The sequence below is a fragment of the Grus americana genome, chromosome 5 (genome assembly GCF_028858705.1).
Source record: "Grus americana isolate bGruAme1 chromosome 5, bGruAme1.mat, whole genome shotgun sequence".
Taxonomy (NCBI): domain Eukaryota; kingdom Metazoa; phylum Chordata; class Aves; order Gruiformes; family Gruidae; genus Grus; species Grus americana.
In genome coordinates, this window is record NC_072856.1 from 12,828,020 (window position 1) to 12,846,462 (window position 18,443).

Here is an 18,443-nt window from a genome sequence, read left to right on the forward strand (position 1 = left end):
GGAGCAGCGCATGCGCTGTGTGGTGGTGGGGGCGGGAGCGCGACCCGGTGGGGTGAGGAGGAGCGGCCGGTCCCGCCTCCTTTCCGCGGCTCTCGGTGCCGGCGAGGCCTGTCCTGGGCCTGATTCGCCGGCCGGCGGGCCCTGGGGTAGCGTGGAGCCATGGCGCAGCGGAGGGCGGCGGAGCGCGGGCCTTGCCAAGGAGCGGCGGAGAGCGCCAGGCACCAGCGGCAGCTTCTAGAAGGTGCCAGGGGTTGGGGCGGCGGGAGTGCGCGACCTCGTCCTGACAACGGTCAACCGCCGGCGGTTAACTGCCTGCCTAACCGCCCGCGCGGGCCGGGGACGTTGCCTGCAGCGGGTAACGTCCCCGGCCCGCGCGGGCGGTTGGGCGGGAGAGCGGCACCACGGCCGCCTCAGGGGCCCGGTGCGTGGGGGGTGAGGCGGGCTCCCGTCGAGGGGCCTGTCAGCCGCTACCGGCGGCAGGGCCGTGGCCCAAATGGGGCAACAACCTGCCCCGCGCACACGCTAATCAGGAAACACGCGTAGGTTCGTTTGCGTGTTTGTTATTCCACTACCGGCACGACTGTAGTACAAAAAGTGGCAGTGGCAGAAACTGCAATTCGCTGTATTTTTCTTTTTCGTCCTTTTAAGTTGTTGTTTTAGTTTTTTGTTGTGGGGTTGTTTTCTTTTTTCTTTCTCTGGAGAAGATGTTATTAACCACGGGTGAGGTATTCATGCTTGTAACTACTACATGGATGCCGCCTTTGGCTTTAGCAGAGCCGGTGCACACCTGTGGGATCATGCTGACCTCAAAGCGAATAAAACTGCCAGCTCGTCCAGCCGGCTCTGTTTAGTCCGTGGGTTTCATCATCCTTTCGCTGTGTTTCACAACAGTGAGGTGGCAGTGCGACCTGCTTGAATGTTATGCGTTGGCATTGTTAGTCATGCCACCGGCCTCTACGAATAAAAATACAGCCTCGGCATTGTGTTCTTCAGGTGACGGAGACTGACGCTTGCTGCGAAGTTGTGCTAGCCTAGCAATGTCTGAGGAGAGAGGGTATTTTAATATGTGCACATATACATGCCCTAGTGTGGATGCAGAGAGTTCCTACTGTTTATTTCTGTTTAAAATTCTTTGTATAGTTGCATTTGTGGTAATCAGTGTATTGCATATATGTATGGTCATATTGGTAAGAATCTAAAGTATGGAAGAGACCTAAAATGTGTCACTTATTGTACTCCCATTACTTCCTTTACACAGGAATTTAAAGGCTAATAAAAATTTGCATAGACATACCCAAGATAAGTCTTTTTATTTGAGTGTAAAATACGTGTGATTCTTAAGTCAGACAACTGTAATCTTTATGTGCCAGGCTGATGTGTGTGCATTTACATAGGTTTTTTCCTGATGAGTGTGTTTCACCTAACTGGCTAGTGGCTGTGCCTGCTGTTCTTTCATAGCAGAAAAGAACCCCAAATCTGCTAATGAGTATGTTTCAAAGTTGCATCGTACATACTGAAGATTTAACTTCAAATTAAATCTCCAGTTAACGAGACTGGCAGAAGATTTCTGACAAAAAGGAAAATTTATGTATGGCTGGCTTTGTTTTGCTCTATTTTTCTCTTTAGGCCTCAATTAATAAATTTGTAAATTATTACAGATCACAGAAGTTGACTTTTATGGGACGCTTGCCAGCGTAAGGACTTCAGATTTGTTTGAAAGTTTTTAGGGAGTGTGAGCAATGTGTTGTATATGTTATTGAAAGCATTGGTGGGAAGATTACGTCCACAGAGAGCTTAACTTAATATTTCCTTACAGTATAAGTTTGAAATCTGTTGTAAGATGTGAGGGTTTTCTTTTTGTTGTTGTTGGTTTGTATTTTTTTAAAAAAAATTGTATTTGTGTAATTTCAGGGAAAGCTCAGGCAGAAGGTGGATCAGCTCGGACATCACTTCTTATTTTAGTGTCCATCTTCTTATCAGCTGCTTTCCTTATGTTCCTGGTATATAAAAATTTCCCACAACTTAGTGTGTAAGTATGTCAGGAAAGATTAATTTATTTGCTTTTCATTCCGTATCAAATTGTAGAGGAGCCTACATGGGGTTAAGTGATTTTTAAACTGACATGAGTTAATTATAGACATAACCTTACTTTTTTAAAAGGGCATTTGAGTTTATAACCTAGAATGTCAGGAGACAAAGCTTAATATTGAAATACTAACCGGTAGGATCTGTGTAAACATAGTTGTACTTGACCTAGGGTTTCTGTTTCACAGTTGAGATATCATGTTTTGAAAAGTTACCCTGTCACATTAGCAGTGGTAGCTCACTATGTTCTTAACCTTCTTCAGGTGAGAGCCAAAACATGCTTGGTTAGGGGTATGTTTATTTTAAAATTCCTTGTGCACTGGTATAACCGGAGGCTGTCATCAAAAGGACATCCTTCTTCCATCGTATCTAAGCTTCATGTTCTCTTTTTCTCCTTTTTGTTGCATCTAGTACTTGTGTTGGGAAGGTAGATAGTTTGACAAGATGGAAGCCTGCTTGTCTGACAACTTTCTTTTTTTCTTTTAGTAGTTAATTTTCTGTCTGATTAACTTGCTCAACAAGTTCAGTTTGCAACAATCCAATCTCTAAGTCTGATACAGAGGAAGAGAGGACACTCAACTGGGCTGCCCAGGGTTGCACCAGATTAAGGTGTGACATGAGATTTTGCTCTTAAAGCTTTGTTTGTTTGTGAGGTAAAGCTCTGCTGCTCTTGCTGCACTTAAAATGTTATGACCCTAGTGTTGAGGCAGTTACAGTGGTTTTTGGCTGAAATGTTGACTGCTGTTCAGTTGCCAAGGTTTGATTAGAGTAATTATTTCTCTTGGTTGGTACTTGGTAAGAAAAAAAAACCAAGCCCAAACCCTAGAAATTAAGCAGATTGTTGTAATGAATAAAAAAAATATGGTTTGCAAATATCTAAAATTGAGGATTTTCTAACACAAATCAGAGTGTAAATATTAAGTGTTCATCTGAGAACATTTTCACAACAATAATCATGTGGTTTGTTTGCTGAGGTTGTAGTTAAGTGATGTAGTGTATCTAATTATATATTCAGTAGATAATTTTACTATACTGTTTGATTATATTTACCACCATTCTTGGTTTTTTTCTTTTTCCAGAGAAGAAAGAGAATGTATAAAGGTTCCTAGAGATATGGATGATGCAAAGGCCTTGGGAAAAGTCCTGTCCAAATATAAGGACACATTTTATGTTCAAGTATTAGTGGCTTATTTTGCCACATATGTTTTGTATCCTTTTTCTGATATAAAAAGCAGTTTTGATGTAGTCATATATCTCTGAAAAAGAAATGAAAAATACAAATTTATAAATGCTTGATCATGGGTGAAGGAGGCTAACATACCTGGATGTGTTTATAAATAGACACAAATGTTGCAAAACCTTTGAAGTTAAAAACATTTCTTATGTGTTTCAGTATGTTTTTTGGACTATAAGAAAGGATTGAGTAGAAGGAATTGATGTGTCTATGTAAAGTAGTAAATGCTGTTGGGGATTTGCATGCAGCTGCACATTGACTGTGTCTGTTATGGACAATATTTTTAGCTTTGATGCTAGACTTGGTCTCATTTTAGTGTTGTAATAACTTTTTTAATTGCAAACTGAATTGCCAGTTAGAAGCTACTGTTGATTCTGAAGGAAAACTAAGACTACTGCGCTGTTCTTCCTTGAGACATTCAAAAGTGCCATGTAAGGGTAACTTACAGAATGTTTTACAGTGTTTCTTAAAGAGTTTTCAGCCTTCTTTCATCTCTGCAGTGCCTGCATTCAAAAAACCAAATCCCTCTTTCCTTTTAGAGAGCTAAATTTCTGAAGTACTTTCTGCCTAGGGAGACACAAAGGCTACCTGTGTTCTGTGTTAACTTCTTTTTCCTGAGTGCTGAATATATTAATCATTAAACACACTCTTAACTGGAACACTTAACTAAAGGTTAATAACTTTCAAAAGCTGTATAAGAGGTCTGCTTCATAGTTTAATGCAGGAGGCTTTTGTAACTCAGAGAAAAATCAGCGCTGAATGTGCCATTAGTAATTATCCTCTAGTTCATTCTTTTTAAGTGTAGTTCACAAATAGATTTATGAAGAAAATTAAAATGTTAGAGTTTATATATTAACAAGTAGAACAGAATTGGATATTTATTGAACTACTGTAGCAGCTGATATGACGACGTTTACTGTCCCAGCAGTAGACTCTGATCAGTTGACGAGCACGTTACAGTTACCTTACAACCTTGACACTTGCTTAGAAAAAGCTGTACTGTTTGTAATGTACTTAAGGAAGATTATTTGGCTTTTTGATATTTCAGTCAATTAAACTCAGATATAATAGTGTGCAGATTTTTTTTGCTTTATAAGATTTCTATCCAGAGTGGGCAATACATCATAGTCTCAAGTATGCCTAGCAAGCCTTAAGCTGAACAGCCTGCTAGCTTATGCTGCAGAAACTTAATTTTTGCCTTTTTGAAAAATTCTGACTGAAATTAGTGGTCATGCATTCCAGTTACCTAGTGATTGCAGCATGCCTATTTGTGAGGAAGTAGTAGTTGCCTTCATACATGTCAATCTTCCACAAAACTCATAGTAGTTATGGGCTCAGACAGTTCTGTGAACTTTTCAGAGAGAATATCTGAACTCTGCATATCTCTTGTCAACAGTGTAAAATCAGAAGTGTTTCCTGTAATCTCATAATAAATCCCCAGTGTCAGTTGTAGCACAGATAAAGAGAAAAATGTAGTACAGCATTTTACTGACTCTTTTTTTGTATGGCTGATGATGAATCTACCCCTTTTTTCTCTGTACTTGGGCTTCTTGTGCTACTCTGCAAATGTATTTTGAAGTGAAGATCTTTAGAGGCTATGCCTATTTATATTTATGCTTTTTCAAATGATAATATGTATCCCGACTCCTTATAAAATTAAGAATTGGGTAGCTTTTTAAAAATTCTTTTTTTTCCTTAATGAAGATGCATCCAGCTTGCAAACATTTGCTATCCCTGGGTCTATATTTCTCAGTATCCTGTCAGGGTTTCTTTATCCCTTTCCGCTGGCCTTATTTCTTGTTTGTCTGGTAAGTATGGAAAATAGTTTGTGAGGGCATATATTTCTCTCAATTTGGAATACAAACAAGCATCTAAACAGCTTCCTGTTTGAAACGATCAGAGTCTGAGTGAAATAGGGGTATGAATGAGTTCTCATGCAGCCCTGTGAGAATGCCATTACCCACAAAATTCACTGTAGCACTGGGTGATGATCTGAAAGACTAAACTGTTTCTCCAAGTTTTCTTAATGGAGGCAGCTGGGTGTGAATCACCAGGAGTTTCCTTTTTTTAAATTTGTCTAGCATCCACCAGAATCTGATTGTAATTTCAGAACATGATTACTTTGTTTTTTATTATCACATTGCAAAACACATCTGGTTTTAAATGGCTTAAATACCCAAGAAGCTTAATTTAAGGTAGGAAATGTATGTTATTGACCAGCTTCAAAAAAGTCATTTATCAAAGATGCAGTCATAATAAGATAATTGACTAGGTATGGAGGAACAAGTTGATGAATTTTCAAGTTTGAATCTCTTTAATGCCATTGTGCCCCTTAGTTGCAATGCTTTCACTGTTCAAAATCTTAAAACTGCAGAAGCACTCAGTATTAACCGATAAGTAATCAACATTATCTACTTTAAATGTTAAGATTGACCTAAATGCCTTGGAAATAAGGGACTGTCTTGGGTCAACAATGTTCCTAGGGAATGTGTACATACTGCTGAAGGAGAGCCCTTCAGCCTCAGTGGAGGGCTACAGAAAAGCAGGCTCTATCTAGCCAGTGTAGTTAATAGGGACATAAGGCTAAGATTAATCAGAGTTTCTGCTCATCTGTTTTTTTTTTTTTTTTTTCTCCAGTGCTCAGGACTTGGAGCTTCATTCTGCTATATGCTTTCATACTTAGTGGGACGTCCTGTTGTATACAGATATTTAACAGAAAAAGCAGTAAAATGGTCAGAACAGGTAAAGTTTCTAGAGATGCTGGAATTTATGATAGAAAATGTATAGTGGAATAGCATGGAAAACTAGGGGATCCCGTGCTTATGTACCTAGTTACAGAGAAAGGATTCTGACTCCTTTGTGATGCTGTGTAGTTACTTTGTGTTTGTAAACAGTGGGGAGTATTCCTGATTTTATGGTATTTCCTGTGAGGAAGCTGTTTTTACCTAGGAAGAGTTTGCAACTTATAACCCCCCTGGTTTAGCTAATGTCAATAGGAAACCTCTCTGGTTTCAATTTAAAGTAATAGCTCTCTAAGCATCAGAACTAATAAAAGCTGGGTTTGTGTGTTTTATAGGGGAAGAAAACATGTAGCTGTATGCCTGATTGCAAAACCTTAATTTGAAGTTGTTATTGTGGTTGGAGCATATAGAAACTTTCTCTTCTAGTATCTGGTAATGTTAGTTGCAGCAAGTGTTAATCATCAGATGAAGTTAAAGATTTTGCAATAAAAATCATAGTGTGATTAGTATTTGACTTCGTGTCTCTTGCTTTGATACTCTGAAACATGTTCAAACAGATTTTTTTTTTGCAAGTATGAAGCACAACTTACTACTGTACTCTGTTCAAGGTGCTTGAATCACATAAAATATTTTAAACTTCTTCCTCATTAGGTAAGATGTAGAGTTGTCCTGCACAATTGACCTTATTAAATAATGTATTAGTATTTTGACTCTTGATGCAAGTAAATCAATAAAAATCAAGAAATATCGCAATATAATCTTGAGGCTATTTTCTGAGTGGCAAATGGTTACTATTTCCATTGGTAGAACTGGATATGTGGTTTAAAATGATGTAATTACATATGCAGTTCATATCTCGCTGTTTCCAGGTTAATCGGACTATATGATACTTGCATTTTGAGGGGTAAGACGTTTTATATGCAGGATTAATCAATGTTCAAGTATTTGGCCTTCACTAAGATTGAAAAAAACCACAGTGGTATTACTGAACAACAGCATGGGTACTGACTTCAGTGTTGCAGATAAAGCTAAAGTTGGAGGGGACAAAACAGGGTTGTGACTGATGTGAGTTGTTACATGAGACTTCAGATGGAATTGCAGTCAGACCAAGTTTGATTTCAATTGTTTGGCCATGTTTAGGCTTGGGCTTAGTGAAGGTCTGCCAGGATAGGCAACAAGTGATGGATGCTTTGCTGTCCTTATAGCTTGGTTTGAGGTTACAGTTCTTGTTTGAAAGGACTGATGTGCCAGGCTGGAAGGGAGAAGAGGCTTTGATGTAGTGTAAGGAGCTGAGCTAGACTTGAAAATATAATTAAGACTGTAAATAAACTTGAGGCTATTGTGGTTGCTCTGGGTAAATGTTAATGCTAGGCATTCTAACATATAGGTAGATAGGTTTTGCAACTGTGCTGGCAGCATCCACCTGATAAACTTCAGACTCATGACCTGGGTAAGTTGCCAAGTGAGGAATAGAGCTGTGTTTCAAGTTTGATCATGAGTTAGGACAGAATGGGTTGAAGAACAGACTTCATTGCTAGTTCCTGCAGGAGCTTTTGGAATATAAGGTGACTGGGCTACAGTTAGGCAGAAGTTGCTGTGCTAAAGTTAGGGTTAGGCCTGCTGCTGTGCTAAATGACTTGTTGGCTGTTTAAGTTGGCTGATTCAGACACATCGTGACCATGCTCTACCACAAACTGGTATTTCCAGACCAACTTCAGTACTATTTAACAGGTGATTCACTGGTGACTCTTCCTTGAGTCACTTATTGTTTACAAGTTGCAAACATAAAAATCAGGTAAATTTCTACAGAAGTTGCACAAAAAAGCTCCTAAAAAACCCCTAGTAGTAAAATCTTTGTGTAATTTCAAGGCAGGGATTTTTTTTACTGATTTTTGTTGTTGTTGTTTTGGCAGGTTGAACGGCACAGAGAACACCTCATTAACTACATAATATTTTTGAGAATAACACCTTTCCTTCCCAATTGGTTTATCAATATAACATCTCCTGTAATTAATGTACCATTGAAAGTATTTTTCATTGGCACTTTTCTAGGTAAGAATTCTGGCTAGTGAACTGCAGTTTGGGGGTAGCCAGAAGAAGGGGTATCACTTGCTTCTCTGTATGGGTTGTTCAGCAGAGATCACCACCTGCTGGACAACTGAAAGATTACACAAGAACATTGGGCTTGTACTTTTCAATGTGTGGGGCTTAGAGCAATCGAAAGATTTTAGTAGTCAGGACTATTCTGATGTACTGGATGACATGTCATGAGCCCAGGCTTAATTACTTGCTTAAGAAAACATACATTGTATGAACACTTTATTAGTAACTTTTTGTTCCACTCCACTATAAGCTCAGCATAATTGTGTGAGGATGTATGTAACTTTGATCTGAAGGACTGTTTCTCCATTTCCTGCTCCATTTTATTAAGCATAATATATCTTCCTAGGAGTGAATTCGTAATTAATGTGGTGTTAAACACTTTAGTTTTGTAATTAAAGAATAATTGCAAAAATATGCCAATCTGGTTAGGAAACAATCCATATTTTTCCTTAATGAACTTAAATAAAATTAGTTTGTAAGAGGCAACTTTAAATCTGCAGAGTCGAAAGAGCAGAGATTATTTTCTCAGTCTCCTGTGTTTGAGTTGGTGTTAAAAATACTAAAATTGGCATAAAGCTGGTTCTTTTGATAGGGGTTTTCTGTTTGAATTTTGTATTTATACCCCTCTTAAAAAAAAAAAAAAGTACAGGGCAACAAAGTCTGAAATTTTTGGTGTTAAAAGTTGGATGACTAATTTATGATCTCATCCATTTTTTCACCCTAACAAGCAGTTTTTTCTTCCTTTGCCCTCTTACCTTTCTAATTCCCTGCTCCAGGTGTGGCACCGCCGTCTTTTGTAGCCATTAAGGCAGGAACAACGCTGTACCAACTTACAACAGCAGGGGAAGCTGTTTCCTGGAACTCTGTTTTTGTTCTCATGATCCTAGCCATCCTCTCCATCCTACCAGCTGTCTTCCAGAAGAAACTGAAACAGAAGTTTGAATAAGGATCAAACTGGACCAGAATTTCCCATACTTCATCTCAGGATCAGCACTTCTGATATTTGTATATTTGCTTTTCTATTGGATCTTAAGCAATTAAAGGGGAGGCTTGTAATTGAGAAGAATGTCTTTAAATGAACACATGGCCTAAAATAGAAGGAACTGTGTTCAGAAATGTACTGCATATAGTTTTGTAACCAAACCATCAGTGTTTTACTTTGGGGAGGGTGTGTGGGGGGCCTTCAGGATGAGGGGAAGTGAAAACACAGATGTAACATTTTGCTCTGATTATCTGCAGAGCAAAAATTGTAATGTAGACATAAATTTGTGGGGGAAAAAAACCTTAATTATTCAGTCCAATTTTATAACATTCTGTGTTGGCTTGCATGTAACCTGGTCTGAGTACATTTCTCATTAACAATATTTCTTTTGTTTCTTTTGGAGTTCCAAAATAATAGCACAGTAACGGTGCTCACTCAACAAGGGTTTTTTGCAGTACGTTAACTACAATGATATCCTCATCCTGATTGTTTACTTCTATTTATTAGTGCTGTGTGGATTTAAATACTTGAACCTACATCTGCTTTACTAACTGGATTAACAAAGGCGAAGTGTCACACCATTCCCTCTTGTCCTCTGTAAAGTTTTATTCTGGGAGAGGATATAGAAAGGAAGAGAGCAGGTTAGAATTTTTATTGTGGCTGGCTGATGATTTTGAAGTTCTAATTTTAATTTTTGAATGTTGATTATTTTGCCAATATTTCACTAGTATAGATTTATCCTGCCAATTTAAGAAAATGATCGTATGATTATATAAAACTCTCAGTTCTCAAGTGATTTTAAAAACAAACTTTAAGCAGTGTAACATTACCATTTTTCAAGCAGTATGTAAAGAGTATAAAATCTTTGCATTGCAGTTCAAGTAGCTAGAAATGTCAGGTACACAAATTGGTGCAGCTCTTATTGAAGAGCTGATTCCAAATAATGTTCAAAGCATCATGTAACAAAAGGCTCATGTGTCAGTGTATATGAAATTGAAAGGATGATTCCAATTATTCCATTGTCTGGTAAGTCATTAACTGGCAATGGGCAACCAGCTAGGGTTCACCTTTAGGTAAAATTATATATAGTCACTCAGTAAGGTATATGATACCTTCCCTTGTATGCTTGTAACTGTTGTTTGTTGTATTGTCAGTGGAATCCCGTGAAATGAGGCCCTGATCAGCAAGGAACTGGGGTGCATGTTGAAGTTTTATCTTACTGAAACCAGTGCTGCTTAATGCTTCAAGTTGGTGCCCCTGAAGTATCTTGCTGAAATGGGAGCTGACACATTAGCGTCTGCTCTGATTCAAGGGTTTATTTGTCTGTATCCTCAAGTTAAGTCATCATATGATAGATCATTTGAGATGTCAGAGAACAGTTCATAAATGTGATAATGTGAAAGGTACTGGTACCTTTAAAGGGTTTTGTTCTTTGTAACATAATGTTAATTAACTCCATTTCATCACAGTATTACATGTAAATATATAGTAAATATTATTGATACGCTATTTGTCTTTTATTTAAATCTGGGCTGCACAGTAAATGGTATTTTTTACATAGGTATATAAAGGAATTCCTATCACTTCTATTCGCAGGTTTATTGTAAGAGCATTTAGCTTCAGCAATTGTTTTGCAATTTAGAATTTACTCTGAAAGTGTACTCTATTGGCATTTAAAACTGAACAGTGATTATTTTTATTGCTGCAGTTCTAATCTCAGAGGTCATCTACCCAGGGGACTCACGCCATAGTAAACTTGAGTGTGAATTTAGCTCTCTGAGCAAGTGTCCCCTGGACTATTGAGTGTGACTTATGCTGTGGATTTACAGACTACTTTTCTGCATAGTTAATTTTTCATGCAGATGGACTCTCAGAATAAATTACCTACTACTTACTGTCCAGTGGCTTTTCTCAAAATTTGCCTCAATCTCTAGTTAATAATATATGCTGTTGTAAAATCCCTTCTGCGCTGTATAAAGCCAGTGTTTTGGTGGAACCTTGACACTGAAGAAGGATCTGAACTATGTTTCAGTTTAATGTGAATCACGCTATTACTTGACATTTTCACTGCGTTATATTTCACTGCGTAGATGGGATCGGGCTATGTTACTGAAAAATCTGTTGTTTCAGCCATAGACTGGGTTCCCTTTACAGTGGCTGAAAGCCTTCAGACCTTAAAAAGGTTGAAAATATGGTTCTTCCCCTTTGCAAAACCTTAGTGGGGTGTTTTTGGTTTTTTTTTTTTTAACCTGTCCCTTCTGTGTTTATCTTTAGCTGGCAAGGGCCTCAGGCAGTTTCCTACCCTATGAGGACTACTTCTGAGGGTTGTGAATAGTAAAGAAGGCCTTGTGAAAAAGGCAAAAAAGCACTGTGCTGTGGAGTAATGTACTCGCCTACGCTTTCCTTCTGGGAATCCAGCAAGTGATCCAAGAGATAGCCATAGCATTTTGATAGGAGAACAGTGTCTACCATGAAACAACCTGGGAAATCAGGAGGATGTAGCTTTGTTTTTTAATTGCAAGGAATTTTGAGCTGTTAGGCGACCTGTTTATCTTGGAAATTTTTGTGAAACCTGCATGACATCACTACTAAATGTCTCTTGCCATTTGATAATAAAGCTATTATATAAAACATGAAACATTGTATTTTTGAGTACAGTGAAGCATGCTGACCTGCCCACTAAACTTAATTTTTTATTAACCTGTTTAAAAGGGATGAGTTCTTAAATGGTATTTTTAATGACTGATTAAACAGCTGATTACATCTGTAGATGATGTTAATTCTGTTTCTACCTTTATTTCAGAACACCTAGGTAAACTTTGCCACCTGAAATTAATTTCTTATATACAACAGTAATTTTCAAAAGTTTTCGTATTTTTGTGCTGTAAGGCAATTGGCTATAATTTGTTTTATCTCTTCAAATAGAACCATTTGCATAACTTGCTGCTTTTTTGCATGAATTCCTGATGGAAGGCTCATGTGCTAAAGTTGTTATAGCTTCATTTACCTTTCCTTAAAATGTTCTGTTATGTCCAGTTTATGGAATTTTTGTTTTGCCTTGTATAGAAAACCAGTGTTGAAAGCTTGCTGAAAGGTTAAGACAAAAGAAGCAAAAGTTAAGAAATGACAAGTCTTTCTTTAAAATGTTAGTGAACTACTATGCAAAGTCAAAACATGTTTTTTGTGTCAAGTAACTTTGAAGATTTCTGTGTGTTGTTTCTGAGAATATTCAGCATGCATAGTGTCTGTGATAACCTACTTTTATGATAGTCACTAAAATGCAATGTGGATTGCTCTGCTTTGCATTAGAACTGTATGCTGCTTGCCTCCTACTATCTAGTTTGCTGTGCATTAAGCTGAACAGCCAGTAGAACTGACTCAGCCAGGTAGCTGATCAAGGACTGAAAGGCCCAGCAGCTACTGCAGGTTCATTTTTTTACAAATGTAAGGACTAGCTGAAGTAGACACCTCTGTGAGAGCTGTTGCTACAGGAATGAAATTAATACCTCTGTTTTGTACTGGAAACATACTAAAAAGGAACAAAACAGGAAATGCATTTCTTTCTGGTTTAGTCACATGTTTTTTCTTTCATTATTGTAAGTATTAACAGTGGAGTTATAACTCTGGGAATTGTGGGAGCTAAACCATGAAGAAGCATAGACCTTCCAGTCACATTCCTCCATTAAAAATTAGGTTCAGCACAGTGAACAAATCCTGTCCCAGCAGTGCCACGTGAGTGCCTGGCCATTCCGAGGCACCCACGACAGCCACTGCCAGAAAGGGGAAGTCTTAACTACCCCTCAAAGGTATAATGAACTCTTTCATCATGTGGGACAATCTCTTCTGCAAGATTACAAAATAGGGTTTTTTTTTCCTCTTTTTTCCCCCAGGAGGCTGAAAAGAATACAGGTTAAATTATAGAAAGCTTAACTTATGACAGAAGTAGTGTGAGGTTTGTCAGCTGTACATTTTAGCATGACAACATTAAGAGGGAAATAAAAGAAGTTTTGAGAGGAGAGCAGGATCCAGAGTGAGCTTTTTAAATTTCCCTCACAGAGAAGTTAATTGGTCCTAAAAATAATCAGAGTAACTGATACCTGGCAATGACATGTTTCTATCTAACTCAGCTGGTGCCTTTATAGTTCCAGGTCAAACTGAAAGAAGTTATGGTCTCTTAATAATAGCAATTAACATGAATAAAAGCATAATATCATAGAATGGCTTGGGTTGGAAGGGGCCTCAAAGATCATCTCGTTCCAACCCCCCTGCCATGGGCAGGGACACCCTCCACTAGACCAGGTTGCCCAAAGCCCCATCCAACCTGGCCTTAAAACACTTCCAGGGATGGGGCCTCCACAACCTCTCTGGGCAACCTGTTCCAGTGCCTCATATGTTTACTAATGTACTGTAACTCCCCTTCTTAAAAATATCCCACCTGCTGTAATAGTTCATGTTTATTGTTTTATAGTACACAAGGAAGAATCTGGGTCTGGATTACGAGAGCTAAGGTCAATGACTGGTGTATAACTATGTGAGAGGCCTCATAAAAGTTCCTTTCTGTAGATAATCTTCAAAATGCAGAATTCTGCTTCTGCACATCTCTAGGACTAAAATGATATCCTCATAGCTTTACAAGGTTAGTAGGCACAAGGTTAGTGGGCTCTGGAGAGGTGAATGTGCCATAGGGGCAAATAGCTTTTAAAATTCCACATTGGAATTAAGATCTCATGTTATTGTCATAACTCCTGATTTTTCTTTCACAACCTAGCCCTTAAGCAGTTGTATCCAATAATCAAATGTGCAGTTTTTGATATACTTGGAAGAGTTCCATGCCATGAAAAAGTGTTTTGAGCAGATCACTAAATAATTTGTATATTTGACTCTCTGTTCTGTGTTAAAATGATTTCTCACAGGGAATATCCCTAGGATGGGATCAGAAAGGCAGAGCCCAGCTGGCCTGCCCACTGCCTCCAGTGAGGGAGCAGGGTAGACCAGGGGCAGCCTCAACCAAGAGTCTGGGTTATCAAGCAAGTCTGTAGTGATGAGACAGCTCTGAGGTGAAGCCAGAAATGTGAATCAGCAGCACAAGGTCAGGATCGGGCCCAGTAAGGGTAACCAGGGTCTGCCACAGCCCAGCAGCTTGACTTAAATGGGCCCATGCTTGGTGGGGTGGAGACCCAAGCTGAGGCTGTCAGGGCTGCTAAGGCCTGTTAGTGCGCTCAGGGCCCTCTTATAGGCAGTTTCTATCTTGATGTGCCGACTTTGATGGAACTTATTCTGAATTATATCCTCTAACATCCTCTGATTCTCCTCTAGTGTTGAGATCCTAAATGCTCAGTCTGAATACTACAAAATTTATTACTCAACAAGCGTTAAGCCAGCCTCTCACATATTCGCCCTCCGTGCTCATCTCGGCTATTTACAAATGCTGCCACGGCCCATCTGAGGCTCTGGGAGCCCTGGTGGTGTACACACCTGCACAACGAATCTATGGCCTGCTCACAAGCTGCCCCACCAGTTGTGGGCTCCTGGAGCTGGGGAGAAGAGGGACAACGCTGCATGGCAGCTTAAGAAATGTTCAGAACCTCGATATGACCGTTTTCTGATCTGTGCCCTGACATGGGAGGACGTGTGTTAGGTGATCCGGTGTGCAGGCTGTATTCCAGAAGTCTGTTGCATGGATACCGCTTACACCAAACATGTCAGTAAGCAATCGCAGCCAGTTTCAAGTGTCCAGTTTTGCAGACTGGAGAGGATTGGAGAGGCTCCTTTCACATCCGCTGCTTGAGGATGAGCACCCTACAGCAGAACAAGCCTGAACTTGGTATCATTGTGAGGTTCCCTTTGACCGCAAAATCAACCATGACAAAGAAAGAAGACAGTAGGTTAAGTGTCACTGATTTTTTTTTTTTCTTTTTTAAGAATGCAGGGTAAATCTCAGAATTGCAGTAGCTAAAAGACACTGTATCCAATCAGCACCCTGACAACCATAGCAATCTGTTCATGCTTTGAGCTCTATTACCTTTCTGAGCTTACCTCATCTTGGGAAAGAGCTGCACAGAAAAAGGGCAGATACTGTATTTCAGACTTTAATTCTCTGAGCAGTGTTGAATGAAACTGTAATTTGCTGTTTCGATTTCTTACAGCTTATTAAACTTTTCCAATAATCATGATTGTGACTGTTAGCAAAATAAGTCTAAATTAACTAGTCTGAGGAATAATCAAGATATGTTCACGTCAAGTTCTGTCTTCACTTTTAAAAAGACTTTATTCTCTTTGATTTAAGGCTTGAGCTTGAAAATCCCAGTCTTTGCCACTGAAACCAGCAGCTGAATCAACACCAATAGTCTTGCCAAAGACAATGAATCTTTTAAATCACTTCCTATTTGCTAATGTATCTTTATGATTCTCTGGCTAAACAGTCATAGTTTCCACAGATTTCACAATTCCACAGACTTTGTCAACATCATAAAGAATACTTCCGAGAATTCATAATGTAGTTTAGAGTGTCATTGCCTTACTCAAGAACACCTAAGCAATTTGCAAAGTTTACTGACAAAATTGCTGTATTTTGGGTGTTTCCTGTGATGGGAACGTTGTTCAAGAAGGCTAACAGATTAAAGCTACTGGCATTTGAATTAAACATCAGTGATGTTGCTTGTGGCTGCTAGGCAAAGAGTATTTCAGAAATGAAATAGTTGGGGTGTGGAAAGATACAACAGAAAAGAGACAGTCATTGACAAAATGAGAGGAGAAAGCTCTAGCTGTTTGGGTACATTGACTGGATGCCTGGATTTAAGTGAGACTGGGCTGTAAGCTGGCTGTGAAAGCAGAGAATTTATCTGACAAAGAAAGAACAAGCTTTTCACAACAAGAATTGTGGTGACTCTTGATTATCCTTCTTGATTAATTAACCTTTTGTTGATTCTGGTTCATGCAGTTCCTCCCTTCTTGTTCCTTTCTTGTAGCAATTCAAAGCAAATCTGGATTTCATAGTCTGAGACTCTCCTTTTAAAAAAATATTTGTCCCTCACACTGTTGCATAGCAAGGCGTGTGTGCTTTTAAATACTGCTGCTCCACAGTATTTCTAGTAATCCTCTGCTTACTGGCCCATCTAGCTTTATTTGCTAAATCTTCTAAATACATGGTTGTTGCTGGAACAGTTAAAGTGCAAGTAAGAACAATTTTTTATTTCCTCATTTTTCTGTTTGACGACATACCCCACTCCTCATCAATATCTCTGCCGTTTCCCTAGACTTTCTGAGACCCTCAGGCTATGAGTTCTGTTTATAAGGGTTAAACTACAGTTCAGGCTTACTCAAAAGAAGTTTACCATGTGCTGAATACATTGTCCTGTCCCTCATCGAAAGCAGACCGAGAAGCAAAATGTGCGAGGGATGGCTAGAGAACATAGCAGAGTAAGAGCAACCAGAGTTAGCTCATTCTGTTCTCTGTTGCTGTCCCCTGCAAACCACTAGGCAGGCTCAACGTAATCTAAATGTAGGTGCTTACTATAGAGTTAACTTGAGACTTTCACTCTAATATTGCTCCTAATTACTCTGCTGTCTTTACTGAAATCTCTCCCTCAGGTTCACTAGTGGTTTAAAATTGAACTGTCAAAACTGTCAATCAAATCTAAGCAATACTTTAATTCATTGATAACCCATTCTGTGGCCCATACAGTCTTAATTAAGTGAATACTAATAGCTCCAGTGCTTCTTACAGTTTTTCCTATTTCCCAGAGTGGAAAAGCTCTCCACAACTCACTGGGCAAAACAATGTAAGAGCTTAATTATTGTACTGCTAAAGGCTGTAGACCATTGACAGTGAAGTCTTACATGTGCTGCCGTCTCTGGTGCCCACAAAGAGCTTGGTATGTCTTGGCAATGTAAACTCAAATACGTGAAGTTTCATATGCTTCATAGCATGTTAAATTAGACTGGTGTCTCATTAATTCAGCATTATGGATGCAACCTTAACTACTTGGGCAGTCATAGACTCATAGAATGGTTTGAGTTGGAAGGGACCTTAAAGATCATCTAGTTCCAATCCCCCTGCCATGGGCAGGGACACCCTCCACTGGACCAGGTTGCCCAAAGCCCCATCCAACCTGGCCTTGAACACTTCCAAAGAGGGGGCATCCACAACTTCTCTGGGCAACCCATTCCAGGGCCTCACCACCCTCACAGTAAAAAATTTCTTCCCAATATCTAATCTAAATTTACCCTCTTCCAGCTTAAAGCCATTACCCCTCATCCTATCAGGACATGTAAACAGTCCCTCTCCAGCTTTCCTGTAGGCCCCCGTTAGGTACTGGAAGGCTGCTATAAGGTCTCCCATGAGCCTTCTCTTCTCCAGGCTGAACAACCCCAGCTCCCTCAGCCTGTTCTCACAGGAGAGGTGCTCCAGCCCTCTGATTGTTTTTGTGGCCTCCTCTGGACTCGCTCCAACAGCTTCATGTCCTTCTTGTACTGGGGACCCCGGAGCTGAACACAGTACTCCAGGTGGGGGTCTCACGACAGCAAAGTAGAGGGGCAGAATCGCATCCCTCAACCTGCTGGTCACACTTCTTTTGATGCAGCCCAGGATATGGTTGGTTTTCTGGGCTGCCAGCACACATTGCCAGCTCATCTCCAGTTTTTCATCCACCAGTACTCCCAAGTCTTCCTCAGGGCTGCTCTCAATCCATTCTCTGTCTAGCCTGTATTTGTGCTTGGGATTGCCCCGACACATGTGCAGGACCTTGCACTTGGCCTTGTTGAACTTAATAAGGTTCACACGGGCCCACCACTCCAGCCTGTCAGGGTCCCTCTGGATGGCATCCCTTCCCTCCAGCATGTCAACTGTACCACACACTTGGTGTCATCAGCAAACTTGCTGAGGGCGCACTCAATCCCACTGTCCATGTTGCTGACAAAGATGTTGAACAGTGCTGGTCCCAGTACAGACCCCTGAGGAACACCACTCCTCACGGGTCTGTACTTGAACATCGAGCCACTGACCACAACTCTTTTGAGTGTGACCATCCAGCCAATTCCTTATCCACCGAGTGGTCCATCCATCGAATCTGTGTCTGACCAATTTAGACACAAGGATGTTGTGTGGGACGGTGTCAAATGCTTTGCACAAGTCCAGGTAGATGACATCAGTTACTCTTCCCTTATCCACCAACACTGTAACCCCATTGTAGAAGGCCACCAAGTTTGTCAGGCACAATTTGCCCTTAGTGAAGCCGTGTTGGCTGTCACCAATCACCTCCTTATTTTCCATGTGCCTTAGCATAGTTTCTAGGAGGGT

At 39.9% G+C, this 18,443-nt stretch overlaps 1 protein-coding gene across 1 annotated transcript; it reads left to right on the forward strand.

Moving 5' to 3' along the window:
- The first annotated feature begins 17 nt into the window (after nucleotides 1-17).
- On the forward strand, nucleotides 18-11,776 carry TMEM41B (transmembrane protein 41B). Its single transcript, XM_054826140.1, has 7 exons — nucleotides 18-241; nucleotides 1,912-2,029; nucleotides 3,165-3,293; nucleotides 5,034-5,127; nucleotides 5,957-6,061; nucleotides 7,974-8,112; nucleotides 8,940-11,776. The coding sequence occupies exons 1-7, from the start codon at nucleotides 160-162 to the stop codon at nucleotides 9,107-9,109; spliced, it is 837 nt and encodes a 278-aa protein (XP_054682115.1). The 5' UTR covers nucleotides 18-159; the 3' UTR covers nucleotides 9,110-11,776.
- Nucleotides 11,777-18,443: the final 6,667 nt, after the last annotated feature.

Coding starts and splice junctions, on each gene's coding strand:
- TMEM41B (XM_054826140.1), top strand. CDS start 160: ATGGCGCAGCGGAGGGCGGCGGAGCGCGGGCCTTGCCAAGGAGCGGCG. Junction 2,030..3,164: donor AATTTCCCACAACTTAGTGT/GTAAGTATGTCA, acceptor TTCTTTTTCCAG/AGAAGAAAGAGAATGTATAA. Junction 8,113..8,939: donor TTTCATTGGCACTTTTCTAG/GTAAGAATTCTG, acceptor TCCCTGCTCCAG/GTGTGGCACCGCCGTCTTTT.